Here is a 16,847-nt window from a genome sequence, read left to right as displayed (position 1 = left end):
AGGAAGACTGGCCTAACCATTCAGGCAATTAGCAGAATAAGAAATGCATTATATTAATAATCGGATTCTAAGGCAAACTTTCAAATAGCAGGTTTTCTATAAAGAAGTTCTTGTGTGAAATTTTAACTCAACCAAACTCAATTATAGGGACAAAAGTCAGATATGTCATAGGAAATGCATAATCTAATGGTCTCGAAATGACTAACATTTTTCGGACGACTCATATTATGGGGCATCAGTTACATCATGACCCGGCTGCTGCTCTTGTTTGGCCAAGGCGTGAAGGCCATGCAGGCTGTCGAGTTCTTCTACGGGCTGGTCACCGCCACCGAGGTGGCCTACTATGCCTACATATACAGCGTGGTCAGCCCAGAACACTACCAGAGAGTGAGCAGCTGTTGCTGATAGGGGCGGTGCAGGAGTGAGACACAGACACAAAGTTAAGAATTAAGGGAGCAGGGGGCCCACTGCATCTCGTGCTAAGTGGACAATAATGCACCTTTGCTCCAGTTATTTATTTCAGAAGATCAGGGAGTATATGCTAAATGTCCTCAGGCTCGGGAGAGCCCACCAGATACCTATGTTTACATCCTGTTGCATATTAGAAGGGACAATCTAGGTTTAGGACAATGGTAAACATTGTCGTCATAGTCACAAGACACATATCTTTACAGGGCGGGCCCGCACGGCGTTCCATGCAGGCCTGAGGCTTAGCATTCTAAGCCACCGCCCTAGATATGCCTCAGGCAACATGGAAGACTCAGTTTCCCACAAGCAGCTACTGTCGGAGTGTGACGCTGGTGGCCTACACAGCGGCCTCCGTGCTGGCCCAGGTGCTAGTTTCCCTGGCTGACGTGTCATACTTCTACCTGAATGTCATATCCTTGGCCTCTGTCACGATGGCCTTCCTTTGCTCACTTTTCCTGCCCATGCCCAAGAAGAGTATGTTCTTTCATGCAAAACCCAGCAAAGAAGCGCAGACCTCCCCAAGCACAGAGGCAGTGGTCGGTGGATCTCAGGAGGCTGGTGCACCAGGCTGCACAGAGAAGAAACCCACGTCGGAAATACTCACCGTTTCAGGGAGTCTGGATGCTGGACAGTTGAGCAGCCCTCGTCCAAGCAATGTGATTGTGAGAGTGTTTGTGCAGTGGTTCCAAGACCTGAGGGAGTGCTACTCCTCAGAGCGCCTTTTTTACTGGTCCCTGTGGTGGGCTTTTTCCACAGCTGGGTTTAACCAGGTTTTGAACTATGTTCAAGTCCTGTGGGATTACAAGGCACTGTCCCAGAATTCCTCTGTCTATAGTGGAGCAGTGGAAGCCATTGCAACATTTGTACATAACTAACTGTTGATTTATCTTCCCTCTATCAATGTATAGATTGTAGCCTACACCTATTAAGTTTATTTCTCCAGGTGCTAAACTTCTCCATGGTGATAAATTTGTTCTCTTCAGATTGCATTTTAATCATTTTTCAGGTATGGAATTTACTTCTATTTAATGTATTACATGTAGTTATAATGAGTAACTCAAAAGTGTTCAGGATTAAGCACCTATTGATTAAATTCTACTCTAACAAAAGGACAGATATTGTATGATTGATTTCACTAGTATGAACTAACTAGAATGTGTAAACTCAGAGTCTTAAAATGTAGAATATAACATATCTAGAAATATTCGGACATTAGAGAAGGGGGAGCAGTAACCCAATAGGTTCAGAATGTATGACGAGGTTGAACTTAAAATGTTTGGAAATAGATATGGGCTGAAAGTAGCTCATTATTGGGAATATAAGGAATAGTGCTGTACTGTAAGTGAATTTGGTTGAAAGGGGTTGTTTGGAGTGGTGTACGTCACTGTGCCAGTTTGAATAGATTGTGTCCCCCAAAAGCCATTATCTTTGATGTAATCTTGTGTGGGCAGGCGTTATCAGTTTTGAATAGACTGTAATTCTTTGAGTGTTGCTTTGGAATGCGCCCCACCCAGCTGTGGGTGATGACCCTGATTGGATAATTTCCATGGAGGTGTTGCTCCGCCCATTCAGGGTGGGTCTAAGTTGATCAGTGGAGCCATATAAATGAGCTGAAATAACAAGAAACTCAGTGCAGCTGTGAGTCACATTTTGAAGAGGAGCTACAGCCAAGAGGGACACCTTGAAGAAAGCACAGGAGCTGCAGACGAGAGACAGTTTGAAAATGGCCATTGAAGGCAGACTCTTGCTCTGGAGAAGCTGAGAGAGGACAAATATCCCAAGTGCCACTAAGAGTGACATTTTTGAGGAACTGCAGCCTAGAGAGGAACGTCCTGGGAGAAAGCCATTTTGAAACCAGAACTTTGGAGCAAACACCAGCCATGTTCCTTCCCAGCTAACAGAGGTTTTCCAGACACCGTTGGCCATCCTCCAGTGAAGGTACCCAATAGCTGATGTGTTACCTTGGACACTTTATGGCCTTAAGACTGTAACTGTGTAACCAAATAAACACCCTTTTATAAAAGCCAATCCATTTCTGGTGTTTTGCATCCCAGCAGCATTAGCAAACTAGAACAGTCACCGATTAACACTACAAATTTAAATAAGTTCTTGCATGAACTAGTACAAATGTATGACACTGGTACAAAGAGTTAATAATAGAGTGGTATGTGGGAGAAAAATACTTATTGCAAGCTAAGGACTACAGTTAATAGGCATACCTTAAAATTCTTTCATGAGCAGTAACTGGTATACCACACCAATAATAGGGGTCCATAATAGGGGGAGATAAGGGATAAGGGGTGTTTTGGGTTTTCTTTTTATGTGTCTATCTGATAATTTTCTTTTTGGAGCAATGAAAATGGTTTAAAAATTAGTGTAATGGTGATTACACAAATGACTGATGATACTGTGAGATATTGATTGTATACATTGGATGGAATATATGATAAGTGAATATATCTCAATAAAATCTGTAAAGAAAAAAAAAGCCAAAAATTCTAGTCTGGTTCCTAGATTCCAATTCATCATCGAGAAAAATGTTTTTAATATCAAAAGACAAAGCACATTTTATAGATAAGCAAGAGGTTTTTATTCTTGATTATTTTATATAATGAACTGAATTACTAATGCTCCCCAAGACTATGAATAGGAGATTTGATTCAGCTAGCACCCCATCTTTAGCAATTCAAAGCTCTATACCACAAATTTTCAAACAAATAGCTTTCTTATGAGATTTAAGCAGGTAATAGAAGACAGATGAAAGTCAGGATTCCAACAGCAGAGGAAAATCTGCCTTTATATTTACTCTACAATGAATATTTATATCCATGTAATATGGAACTTAAATTAGACTATGAAGATGTTTTCTAGGAAATGTGAATTTTCCATACCTTATTTATAAAAAGTTTCCGAAAGCCCATTGTTGCATCTGCTTTTTGATTATCTCCTTTCTCGGAGCCCTCAGTTTAATTCCCGAAAACAAAGACTGGGCTGGAATTTGTTCCTTGAATTATTCTTTCTACATTCCAATTTCTGGGGGGTGGAATTTCTGGAGGGTGGAATTTGATTTGCCTGTACTCACAGTTCTTTCCTAGGTCATATTGCAAAAAGGTAATTAATCAAATGTCAATAATTTGAAGCATAAATAATTTGCCATTTTGTTAAAGAGGACCACAATTACTAACACTAGTCACTGTCTTGATACATCCTCTTAAAATCAGTATAGGTCCTTTCACCCAAAGATTTTCAATCAATTAGGCCAGGCCTTGAAAACATAAAGATGGAGAATGGAAATAAGATTAAGATTAATAAAAGTAATAATCCAGTGCACCACATGTGATGCCATCATTGAAAGCTTTTCATGATGAAGAAGCAAGTATAGAGGCGACAGGTTGAGTCTCCCGTAATTATTTTATCTTTTCTTTCCTGGCAGTGGGTGGGAACTTTCAATCCCTTCTGCATAGTACAGTGCCTGTCTATAGCGTGACAATGAAATGAATGACTGAAAGAATAGGAAGCAAAGATAGAAAACAAAAGATAACAGGGTAGAGAGAAAGATAAATCCACATTTATATGGAAGAAACTTTCAGTGAAATTAATATTCATCTTTTAGAATTAACTGAGACCACTGGATTTTTAAGCAAGCATATTGGTATTTCCCGTGTGCTTAGTCAATATTTTGGATTTTCATTGATGTTTTTTCCAGGGGCCGTGGTGGCCTTTGCAGCGGGTTATGTGAAAGGCAACTGGGATCTCCTGGGAAAGTTGGTTTTGGCCATCTTCTCCGTGGTCAACACGGGAGCCTTACTGCTCATGCATTACATGGACAGCATCTGTGCCTGCTATGCTGGCTACTTGGTCTTCAAGTAAGGCTACATGCTCCTCATCACCATCGCAGTGTAAGTGTCCCCATCCACTCCTTCCACCTCCAAAACCAGCCCAGCATTCCTCTGCTGTGGTTCCTTTGAGGAGGATTTTAGTCATTTGCAATATTAAATGTTGACCACTTCATATTAAATTAGAAACAACTTAGCCTTCTTTATATTTAGCTAGTTTGCTTCCAGAATATTGCTGGGAATAGTTATCAAGAAAAACATAACTTGTCGGTTTTATAAACTGAAAGCAGTGTACATTGTCATGATTTGATTATTTTAAGCAAGTTCCCGTAAGAAAATGTCCACAAGCCAATTGTAAATGATGAGGTTTAGATTTCATCCCTGATTTCATTTGCTGGTTTGAGTAATCATAGGTAATACATTTGTGTGAAGCAAAATATTCCCTGAAAAGTCAAAATGTTGGATACTGAAAAAAAAAAAAAGGACCTGCAAAGATTATAAATTCCCTGAACTCTGGATATTTTTTATTTAAATCATGATAAAAACATTTGGTTCCATAAAAGTGCCCCCAAAGCTAACTATAGGAAGTGAACTTTGGTAGTAACCAAAGAAATAAAGAACATTTTTTTAATTTGTGCAAAATGTTTGATCTTGATAAGCAACTGAAAAATGCATAATTATAAGAACTCAGAGAAGAGATTATGAGACAAAGAAAGGAGATGAAACTTGAGGTTGTACTTTTGGCAAGTTTATTTTTTCATTGAAATGGCTCAATCTGAAAATCAAACTCATGTTACCTGATTTTTTTTTCTTAATGTGAGGATTTTGTTAGGTGGGATTACATCTTCTCTTCTTGCATCATTTTAAATATATATAGAACCAAAAATCCTTTCCTGAATTCCAAGAAAGAACTCTAAATTAATTACAAGAGTCACTCAATCATTCAAACAACTGTGATGTGGATCTTCCAAAGAATAATTCAGACAATTGACAGGGAAATGAATGACTCTCAAAAATTCTTTCAGTATTGGGTAATGTTTGCATTTTCATAACACTAGATGCTAAACAGTATCTAAAATCAGATAGCATCCAATATTCTGAAGTTATAAGAACATTTAGGTTTCATTTGGGGAAGCATATGTTGGTTAGTTCAAAGATTTTTCTATGTAATACATTTAAAGATTCAACTCTTAACTGTACTTTTAAATTCCCTTTCTCTGTCCCTATATACTGGAGGAGATTTAGACAAGAAGTCCTATTAAGAGAACACTGCTTTCTCTTCAGATTCTGTCTTTTAAGAAAATAAAGCCCATATACCTTCTTGTTAAAATACTGATGGGATTTTTAATGGTAGATTTCGGACTGCAGTTAACCTGAGCGTGGAACGCTATGCGCTGGTGTTTGGAATCAACACCTTCTTGGCCCTGGTGATCCAGACCATCCTAACTGTGATTGTTGTGGACCAGTGAAGGCTCCACCTGCCAATCAGCATTCAGGTGAGTTCCCACACTTCTCTCTTCTTACTGATGGGGAGTGGGTGGGAGTCTAGAATATTGGGTAACTTCTCCAAGATTTTTCAACCTCACAATTGCCAGCATTTAACTCCTTGACTAGGCAAATTTGAAAATCAGCAATTCCTTAATTAGCATAACTCACCAGGTAGGTTTCTGGCAGTCATCACAACTAGGCCAAGATTTGTTTGTAGCTCGTAAAGCCTTGCTATGTCACAGTCTCACCTTTGTACCTGCATATGTTTCCTCTTTCTCTCACCATCCAGTTCTGAGGTTACTGAGATCTCCTCTAGGAAAAGAGAACCCAGTACCCTCCCCCACCTACGCCAAGTAACTAAAATAAGCCCAATTTCACGTTTTGTATGTGGATTGAAGAAAAGGGGATAAGGCAGGTAAGAAGTAATTGCAGCATCTGAAATACAATCTTGGAGTTAGTTCCTTGCAGTATTCTTCAAATATGGACACAGATCTGTGGGATTTATGTTTTTCATTGTTGATGAGAATAGCTAGGATTTGAACCCAAGCACTTCGTCTCCAAAGGGCACATGCATAACCACTGCATTAACACACTTCATCTCTTTTTTTCTAAGATGGAAGAAGAAAATTTTTGCAAATCCAGAATGGCCCATCTTTGGATCCTGGGTCTCAGTTTCCCCATAATTCAGGAAAACCAACAGCATCATGTGTCATCAACGATGTACCCGATCAGTTTTTATATGTGGCTAACTAATTTGATTCCCTTTTCTCCAGTTTTTAGTTTACAGGAGCTATTCTGCAGTCATCGCTGGAATTTTCCTGATGAAAGCATAAGCATCATCTCCTCAGCAAAAGGCCTAAGGAGCTCTGCTCCGAGTCAGAGTCCAGCTGAGCCACACCCGGCGGAGCAGAGAGATGTGACCATGGAGACCAGGCTCTAGGCAGGTCCAGCCCCGCAGCCCTGAGCGCAGACACTGCGGTTCCCAAAGGTACTGAATGAAAATACAAGAGTGTGAGGTGGACAACATGATGTTCTTTGTCACAAACTCACACTTTCACAAGTCTGGATTCCAGTGGACCTTTTCAAAACCACAGCAAACCTCAGCTTTAGACCAGGATGTGTGCCCCACTGATCTGGATGTGGTTGACAGGGCTCATTCCGTTGGGGACCTTAGTGTGCAGCAGTGACCAAAAAATTCTGTTTTGATCTCAGGCAGTAACATGCAAATGGTTGGATGCAAATCATAAGAAAACACCAACCATCCTGGAGTCAGTGCTCCCCATTTTTTGAGCAGAAATACTAGCTGGATTGCCCTTTTGCTGCATTCAAATACTTGTTTGATCTCAGCAAAGCTGACAATACATAGGACATTTTTTGGTCATATGAACTATTGTCCTTCATCATAAATATTCATTTATAACATTGAAACCGTAGTTCCATGTCAGATTTCAGACTGCAAGAAACCACAGGATGGAATGCTATGTCCTGGTGTTCAGAAGCAACTCCTTCATCACCTTTCTGAACCAAACTGGTCATCCCTGAGATTGTGGTTGGTAGGAGAGGACAGAGTTGGAAGTCTGTGGTTAGGTAACCTCCTTACCTTCAGCCCAGGGCCAGTTCTGCTGCATCACTTCTAAGACTCATTTGTTTTGCTTTGTTTTAATCTAGAGCTGGGAAGGAAACACTCAGATATAGTGAAGGTATTGGCAGAAACTAGTGTTCTATTATCTAAAAAAAAGAAATAGGGAACTTTTGAGTAAGCACATGAATGACTAGTCAAGGTAGAAAAAAGATTGGGAGAGGGAAAAGAGGATTGACTGCTAATGGGTTTGGGGTTTTTTTTAGGGAGGACAAAATGTTCTAGAATTCACTGTGTTGATGAATATTACAAATAAATGTTGACTGTGACTATGCTACTAAAAACCTGTGAATATGCTAAAAAAACATTGAGTTGTACACTTTAAATGGGTGAATTGTATTATATTTGAATTATATATATCTCAACAAGGTTGTTTCGTTTTCTTTTTTAAGTTTGCCCAACACACTGGATGGTTAAGAGAAGAGATGATATAAAATGTCTAGTACTTGACTATTCAATAAACTTAAACTATTATTTCAAAATAAATAACCAACAATCATTTATTAGTCTATAAATATGTAGAACTTATACTGCTTAAAACAAAGTTTTATTTTCTTATTTTTCCCCAAAGAAAGATTACTTCTTATTTCAGAACTCATCTCTTTGCAAGTTCTTGATTTGTAATGGATGGCTTCCTTCAAATTAGGGAACCCTCTCTCCTTTTTTTTCTTACCGTCTGAAAAACCTTTTTTGATTTTGTAACTTGATTTAATATATTTTTAAAACCAATATGCTTCCATCAGCCTGGAGATGAAATGATGGAAGAGAAAAATATGAGCGAAAAAGACACAATCTAGCAAAGAAATCTAACTTCCAAACTGATTTTCCCCCACAAGAGACTGCCCATTTTTTTCAAACATATTTACCTTTGCCAAATAAAATAATGGTATAAGACATTACCTTAAACTTAAAGTTGACTTGCTGTCACACCGAGTGATAGTTTCTCTTTCTCTTTTCTTTTCCACCCTCTGCTATATTCAGGAAATTTGTCAGGATGTCTTCTGAGTTCCACGCTAACATATTATTTCACTGAGATAATCCTAATTGTAGGTATGAAATGTTGTGGCAAAAGTTATCTATTGGGAGAAAAAGAAAATAGTACTGGTTCATTGAAGTCCAGAAGAGAGAAGCAAAAATATAAAGTCCCAGGTTGCAGGAAGGGGAGAATTCTCTCTATTAGAAAATATCCATTCCCTGGATGATAAATATGTACATTGAATTCTAGTTTGGGAGAAGGAAGTTCTTTCAAATGTAATGGCCCAGCATCAGATATTGGGTCTCCATAGCCTCATCATCTAGAACAAATAGCATTATTATCTGCCTTTAGTATCAATTTGTATGTTCACAAATTTTATTTGTTTTACAGAAGCTTACAGAAATTATTCTGCAGTCATTGCTTAAATTTTTCCTGATAAAAAGCACTTACATATTCTCATCAATATCAGAAAAAAAAGATGGTACATTCCACTACTGGACAGAATCTACAGCGGCCAGAACTAGAAGAACCAATGGTTATGAGCAAAGGCACAAAAATCAAGCCTTCAACATAGCTTTCTTGGCCTCTGAGCAACTTCCTGGTATATCACAAAGACATTCAGATTGAAATTTTATGGTACTAAGTAATAGCATTTTTATGTTTTGTCCTGAATGTGGATTCCAGTGAACGTCATCAAAAATGTTACCCATATTAAGGCAACCCATCTACAAGTTTCCAAAATGCATCACCACCACTTACAAGGTCATGCAAACATGGCTCAGCAAACTGGAACATCTGGGATTCTCCACCCAAGATGGACATGACCCACCAACATACTCCAAGTAACCATACAGTCATCTCCATGTATCTGCAAAATGCTAAATGAAGTGACCAGAGTTTCTGGCTTACTTTATATATTTTATCAAAACAACAGTAGTTAGATTTTTCTTCCTACTCTGAGCCACTCTCTAGAGTATATCTCTCTATTTTACTTCCAATTTTCTGAGAGAAATATATTTTCTGATCCCCTTTCCAAGGAATTTCTTTCAACCCTGAAGTGCTAAAATATTATTCATCAACTGATTATTTAATTTGTCATTATAATTTGTTGCTAAGTAATTTATCAAGCTGTGTTTTCTAGAGACTCCAGCCCAGGAATAGCTTTCAGAAACTCCTGTGTTTTCCAAGAACCACATTTTCCACTCTTGGGGGTATTGGGAGAAGCAATGATCTCTTCTTTCCTGCAGGTTAAGATATTTGTGATTACATGAATGATTATAGCTTTATGATTGTTGACTACAGCATAAAGCCTCTATCTGTTTTTATAAAACTTCTGTAAACCCCTCCATGTAAGAAAATGGAGATGAATGCTTAATTCTGAAGGGGCATTGTTTTGTGCTAAGTCATAGTCACAAATATTAAAATCAGTATTCTAGCCTTGCTTCAAATGTTGTTAAGGGAAGTTGCGTGTCTCTCTCCAGTGTCCGTGTTAAAAAACATAATGAGGAATTCTTAGGATACTGCAAGGCAGAGTGAGGGATGCTGTTATGATGAGTGCAATTCAGATAGGTCCTTCTCTAATTCCTAAAATTCAGCAAACACAGAAATCAGAAAAATCCACAACCATCACTGGCTTTGGAACCAAAAGGTTAAGGTCACGGGCCTCAGTATCGGACGTCAACCCTACATCTGCCACATCCTAACTGTGCAAATCTTAACAAGAGCTTTAATTTCTCTAATCCTCACTTTCCTCAACTATTAAAATGAAAACCAATAATAGTTCTTCCCATATTAGGTTGATTCGAGAATTGAAAGAGATAAGGAAGTGAAATGGTTTTCTTAACCCTGAGAGTTGCAAAAGACTTAGGAAATCATTATATTTATAATGATAAACCTACAATCCCTGGATGACAACTCTGATTACTGTAAAAATGTCAATTCTTTCTTAATTACTCTATGAGTTCTTTTGGTAATTGAGTTAAAGCCCTAAGATGTTGCTTTACCACGATGAAGTGATCCTAAAGATTATATAGAAAAACTAAAAGTAGATGGATAATTTGAAAAAGGAAATGAGAAAGGACTTTGCGTAACCAATATAAAAGCCTATTATAGAGTTACGATAACACAAATTCCAGGTAAATTAATAATCTGCCACTTAATGGAAGATTATTTGGCATTAAAAATTAAACCATTTGAATTAAATCTTTAGATAAGGAGGAAAAAATAGAAGTCAGTATTTATCATATCTTTAGAAGAAGGAGATAAAAACCAATGAAAATCAGAATTTTTGAAATTAAAACCAGTGGAAAAGACAAGAGATTTACTCAAAAATTTTAAACTATAGTATTCCAAATAGAGACCCAATGTAACAGGCAAGTAAAAACCTGGAAAATGGTCCTAGAAAAGCATTTAAGAGGATTTTAATAAAGAACAAACACCTGTAGATGGAGGAAAACACTAAGGTCTAAAAGAAAACAGGATAACTAGTTGAGGAATACACCAAAGGAAAATTTTAAAAGATTAGTAATTCTTAAAATTTCAAAGTAAAACAGGATGTCATTTTAATTTACCAAATTATTGGAGATTTTAAAAACTGAGATTGATACCGGACAAAAGCGGTGGACTCTGCGCAATGCACTCAAATGACCAATTCCTGAGACATGGGGGTTTCAAAGAGAGAAAAAGTTTATTGCTAGGCATGAAGCAGGAAATCAGATGGTCTGTGGGCCCAAAAATCTGTCTCCTGGAACTGTAGTAATTCTGATAGTTTTATAGTATCAAAAGGTGGGCAGGTTTTAGAATAATGAGCACAGAGATGCCAGATGATATAATTAGAGGTTACCTAATTATTGAGCATGCGTACATTGATCCCATGCTTAGTCACAGGACATATATAAGAAAACGGCAGCCTTAATATGATGATGGATGTGACTTTTAGTAATAATGAGATATGGGTCACTTGTAGGTTAAAGTCTAAGCTACTGTGCATGTCAAGGGGTTCATTTTGGTTAGCTCCAGCTTCGGTTATCAAGACAACTTTGGAATTGGGGTAAGTTAGGTCTGGGCTAACCCGAGGCCCTTCTTTAATAAACATTAGGGACTTTCTTTAGTGATCATAAGACTTTAAAGTTGAAAAACCAGATAAAAATGGGTACAAATGAGGGTCAATCACAAGGTTTTTACAATCAGAAGGGCACAAGATAAAGGTTATACAATCATTATCAGAGATCGGGGCAGCTGGATTACAGTTCAGAGATTTCAGGTATTTCCCTCTGTCTTCTCTAATATACCAGAAGGTAAAAGAGGAATAGCTATATAATGATTCAGTAATCATAATCATCCCTTAAATCCTAACTTCTCAGTTATAATGTTACCTAATTCTGTGAAGATGTGGAAAAACAAGCATTCTTAAACATAATTGATGTGTATGAAAACTGGTTCAATACCTTAATCTGGCAACATGTACCAAAAAATCCAATAGTATTTGACTAAGTAATTCATTTCCATAAGATCTTCTAAGGAGAAAATCTTACAAAAAAATTGAGCTTCAAGTACAAAAATGTTCATCACCAGATAATTTGTAATAGCACAAGCAGAAAAGTTACACTTTTTTGTATAATGTCCATTACAAAGTTGAATATATTGTAGCATATCCAGTTAATGGAACATTATGTATGCATTCAAAATAAATGTCTATGAAAAATTCACTATATTTGCTATTATACAATATGTAGAGAGAAGGCTGAAAGAAAGCAAAATATTAACTGCCTTTATTTCTGCGTGAAGACCTTTTTTCCTTGCTTTTATTTGTATGTCTTTTGATGTTTTAAAAATAATGATCACATTTCTATTTTGTAATGAAAAATAATTAATTAATTTTTAAAAATATCACCAAACAAGTTTTCAAATATCTTGCAAGAACGGACATCCTACCCTTTCGATTTGGGGTTGAAATGGAGCATTTAGACATTTGAATCCAACTATTTTCTAATTTTTTCATGTATTTATCCATCCAACAATATTTGCTGAGCATCAACACATGGTGGTACAGTGGGTGGGGGAAAATGGAAGAATAATAGATGTAAAAGTGAGTGTAATCTTTGTTGCTTTTAGAGCTCCCAGAGGGTAAGTCAAGTTGCTGATGAAAAAGAAATTATGCATAATTTCAAAATGAAATAAATATGCTGAATGAAAGGAAATTGGTTCTCGGAGACTTTGTAACAATGGGTCCAAGAGTGTTGGGAACCACTCTTTTCTCTGAGAAGAATCATTGATAAACAAATTAATGATTCGGCAACAAAGACGTTCGAAGGTGTCAAACCAGCTAGGCTTAGTGAAACACAACAGAATATGAGGACATTAATACTAAGCCTTCAAGATCAAACTTTCAAAGTTTAGTTTACCACAAAAATTTTCCAAAGGATATATTATAAATTGGTGTCATTTATGCATAAGAAGAAAGGCTAGAAATTTAGCAATTCTCTTGTATATATAACTCTGCCATCATGAAATCTGTATTTACACAAAAAGAGCAAACAAAGAGTGTTCCATGATGCTTGTGCTAAGTGGACATCAAAAGAAGTACTGCATAGAAGAGAGAGTTAAAGTGATGCTTTTCCCTGGGAACAACCTAGAGTGTGGAAGGATGAGAAAGTAGTTCAATCTTAGCTCCTTAATTCACACTTTCCCCTAGCCAATAGCCAGTCTTTGAGAGCGCTATACAGGGTTGTCCTTACTAATCCTCTGAGTTAAAGGTTGAAAAAAAAAAATCAACTTATAAATATTGAAAGTGCCCTTGAAACAGTATTACATCATTCAACAAGTGAAATTCACTGGAAAACTGTGTCCCTGAGGCTCATATTGTCAAACTACAATTTTCAGAATATTAAAGGACTACTGTCTCATTCAAACGTGGGAAGTACATATAGCAAAGATTTAATTAAGTCATTAATGAGAGAACCAGCAGCATGGTAAACTGGTTTAAAAGTGAATTACAATAGAGGTTATAACCTCTATAGGCTACCAGGAAAGAGAAAACTGGCAAATGTCTTAAAGAGCAATAAAATAAAAACCACTAGAACATTTTCATTACTCAAGAAAACAAAACCTTGGGATTATTTTTGCTATCAGAGGGAAATCATTTGCATCTCTACCTGACAAAGTCTACCAGTTTCCAAGTAACTTTGCCTAGTCTGGGTCTCAGATAAAGGGACATTCCCTTACCCAATTATGTAAGTCTTGGATGGGCCTGTTAGTGCACCAATGTGACATTGAGGACACAGAGCCAACTTTATGTTTTAATTCCAAGTTTTGATAATTTTTCTTAAGATTTCCCAGGTATTTTTGAATTCCTGGAATTCCCTATAAAATTATGAGATATCATGCACTTGGTTTCAAGCAACCCAGTTTTCACCAAAGTTCAACATTTTCCAGGCACATCACTTCTGTCACTTGAGGCTAAATCAATCCAGCTACACATAAACAGAATAAATAGAGTCTGTAAGTGAATTAGTAATTCACACCTACTAAGGGATAATTTTTCAGACTTTCATAAAATGAACATGGGTTAAAAATTTCTTAAAAGCATTTTAAATGAAAGAATCAGGCAGATGTTATAAATGGTTCAAAGGAGAAGTCAAAGAAACACAAATTCATATAGAATAAACTTTGCTTAGTAAAGGACTGTTGGAATGAATAAGCAAGAGATACAAAACTGGCTTTACGGAGAAAGACACAGAAGCTCAGAGAGAAAGCCACAGAAGCAAGAATCTGAAAGCAATGAAGCCCAGAAGAGAAGGGAGAAACCAGCAGATGCCATCATGCGCCTTGCCGTGTGACAGAGGAGTCCAGGATCACGGGTAGCTTGTCTTCAGGAAGAAGCAACACAGATGTACACACAGTAGCATCACTTCTTAAACTGTATCTCCGAGAACTTCCAGAGCCAGTTATTACTTACGCAAAGTATGAAGATTTTTTGTCATGTGCCAAACTACTCTGCAAGGAAGAGGAAGCAGGTGTTAAGGAATTAGCAAAGCAGGTGAAGATTTTACCAGTGGTCAGTTACAACCTCCTCAAGTATATTTGCAGGTTCTTGGATGAAGTACAATCATATTCAGGCATTAACAAAATGAGTGCACAGAACTTGGCAACTGTATTTGGACCTAATATTCTGCATCCTAAAGTGGAAGATCCTTTGATCATCATGGAAGGTACAGTGGTGGTCCAGCAGTTGATGTCAGTGATGATTAGCAAACATGATTGCCTCTTCCCCGAAGATGCAGAACTGCAAGGCAAGCCCCAAGATGGAATGAGCAACAACAACAATGAAATTCAGAAGAAAGCCACCATGGGTCAGTTACAGAACAAGGAGAACAATAATACCAAGGAAAGCCCTGGCAGACAGTGCTCTTGGGACAAGTCTGAATCTCCCCAGAGAAGCAGCATGGGCAACGGATCCCCCACAGCTCCATCAGGCAGCAAAACCAACAGCCCTCGGAACAGTGTTCACAAGCTGGATGTCTCCAGGAGCCCCCCTCTCATGGTCAAAAAGAACCCAGCCTTCAACAAGGGCAGTGGGATAGTCACCAATGGGTCCTTCAGCAGCAGTAATACAGAGGGTCTTGAGAAACTGCAGACCACCCCAATGGGAGCTTACAGGCCAGAAGGACCTCTTCTCTGAAGGGGTCTGGTACCAAGATGGGCACCCACAGCGTGCAGAACGGAACAGTGCGCATGGGCATTCTGAACACCGACACGCTCGGGAACCCCATGAACGGTCGCAGCATGAGCTGGCTGCCCAACGGCTACGTGACCCTGAGGGATAACAAGCAGAAAGAGCAAGTGGGAGAGTCAGGCCAGCACAACAGGCTCTCCACCTACGACAACGTCCATCAACAGTTCTCCATGATGAACCTCGATGACAAGCAGAGTGTCGACAGCGCCACCTGGTCCACTTCCTCCTGTGAAATCTCCCTCCCTGAGAACTCCAACTCCTGTCACTCCTCCACCACCACCTGCCCAGAGCAAGACTTTTATGGTGGGAACTTTGAGGACCCTGTTCTGGATGGGCCCCCTCAGGACGACCTTTCCCACCCTGGGGACTATGAAAGCAAAAGTGACAGGCGAAGCGCGAGAGGGCGCAGTAGTCGCGCCACGAGCAGCAGCGACAACAGTGAGACGTTTGTTGGGAACACCAGTAACCACAGTGCCCTGCACGGTTTAGTGTCAAGCCTGAAACAGGAAATGACCAAACAGAAGATAGAGTATGAGTCCAGGATAAAGAGCTTAGAGAAGCGAAACTTGACTTTGGAAACAGAAATGATGAGCCTACACGATGAACTGGATCAAGAAAGGAAAAAGTTCACGATGATAGAAACCAAAATGCAGACTGCTGAGCAAGCAAAAGAAGATGCAGAGAAAAGAAATGACATGCTACAGAAGGAAATGGAGCAGTTTTTTTCCACATTTGGAGAGCTGACAGTGGAACCCAGGAGAACTGAAAGAGGAAACACAATATGGATCCAGTGAGCGTGCTTTCTCCCACTGTCTTGTCTGGCTCTGGCAAGGACTCTGGGAATTCTGGGGAGGATATTATATGGGAGCAGGTGGCTGGTCACCTGATTGTACAGTGCTCTAACTGGTGAGGGAATATAATTTACAGACATTAACCATCCATATCTGTGATGAGTACCAAAGTTATATCATGCCCCATAATGCTACTGTCAAGTGTTAAAACTGGATATGTGTATATAGAGTAGTTTTTAAAAAGTGAACTAAAAATGAGAAGTGTATCTCAAGAATTATTTTATGGCAAGTCCTGTATTTAAACTGTTAAATCAATATGCTGTTGCAATTTAGCTTGCTTTCAAGCTTCACCCCTTGCACTTAACATAAGCTATTTTGGCATTGTGTTATCATCAGCTTATTTTATAGATCAATATTTTTATTTCCCTTTTGCTGAGGAAATGAAGATGAGCAGAAATATATAAAAATATATAAATATATATGAGTATTAAAATTAAAAAGAAAAAAAAAAAAACGGCTTTACCACAGAGAAGAGGGTTGTCCCTCTACTGGTCAGAATTCATTTGCATGCCTATAGACAAGAATTATTTCCCATTGTTTTCCATCATCTATAAGTTTTCCATTTTTAAAACAGCCCAAATAGCAATGAATGGCTAGAATCAGGTAACCTTAAGAATGTGCTCTAGAATCTAGACCGTATATTGTTTTCTGATGATGCACAGATTCTTCCCTACAAATCAAAATATCTCATATTCAATTGAAAAGTAGAAAAGCCAAATAAAAGAACAACATTCTAGCCTGATCATTTTATTTCTGCAGAGGCTGAAAAACATGATCTGTGGGGGTTGGTATCCAGGTGGCATCTACTCTGGGGGTGGAGGGAGGGTAGGGAATGTCCTTTCTAAATCTCTGGTTC

The 16,847-nt window shown here is 38.3% G+C and overlaps 2 protein-coding genes across 2 annotated transcripts; both read left to right on the top strand.

Moving 5' to 3' along the window:
* Positions 1–246: 246 nt before the first annotated feature.
* Positions 247–5,773, top strand: LOC119543844 (thiamine transporter 2-like). Its single transcript, XM_037848678.1, has 4 exons — positions 247–387; positions 759–1,302; positions 4,175–4,334; positions 5,659–5,773. Exons 1-4 carry the CDS (start codon positions 247–249, stop codon positions 5,771–5,773), a joined length of 960 nt encoding a protein of 319 aa, XP_037704606.1.
* A 3,448-nt stretch (positions 5,774–9,221) lies between these two features.
* Positions 9,222–15,934, top strand: LOC119543843 (rho GTPase-activating protein 24-like). The gene is given in 3 exon segments (XM_037848677.1): positions 9,222–9,249; positions 14,248–15,042; positions 15,045–15,934. Coding segments are annotated over 3 exon segments (1,713 nt in total).
* Positions 15,935–16,847: the final 913 nt, after the last annotated feature.

The sequence above is a fragment of the Choloepus didactylus genome, chromosome 9 (genome assembly GCF_015220235.1).
Source record: "Choloepus didactylus isolate mChoDid1 chromosome 9, mChoDid1.pri, whole genome shotgun sequence".
Lineage (NCBI taxonomy): Eukaryota > Metazoa > Chordata > Mammalia > Pilosa > Megalonychidae > Choloepus > Choloepus didactylus.
The sequence above is the reverse complement of the archived record's forward strand: the minus strand, read 5'-3'. Positions and strand labels throughout refer to the sequence as shown.

Bases quoted from the DNA above. Each gene is read 5' to 3' on its own strand.
- LOC119543844 (XM_037848678.1), top strand. From the start codon at position 247: ATGACCCGGCTGCTGCTCTTGTTTGGCCAAGGCGTGAAGGCCATGCAG. The intron at 388-758 runs GTGAGCAGCTGT...GCAACATGGAAG, and splicing joins GCCCAGAACACTACCAGAGA to ACTCAGTTTCCCACAAGCAG. The intron at 1,303-4,174 runs GTGGAGCAGTGG...TGTTTTTTCCAG, and splicing joins CCAGAATTCCTCTGTCTATA to GGGCCGTGGTGGCCTTTGCA.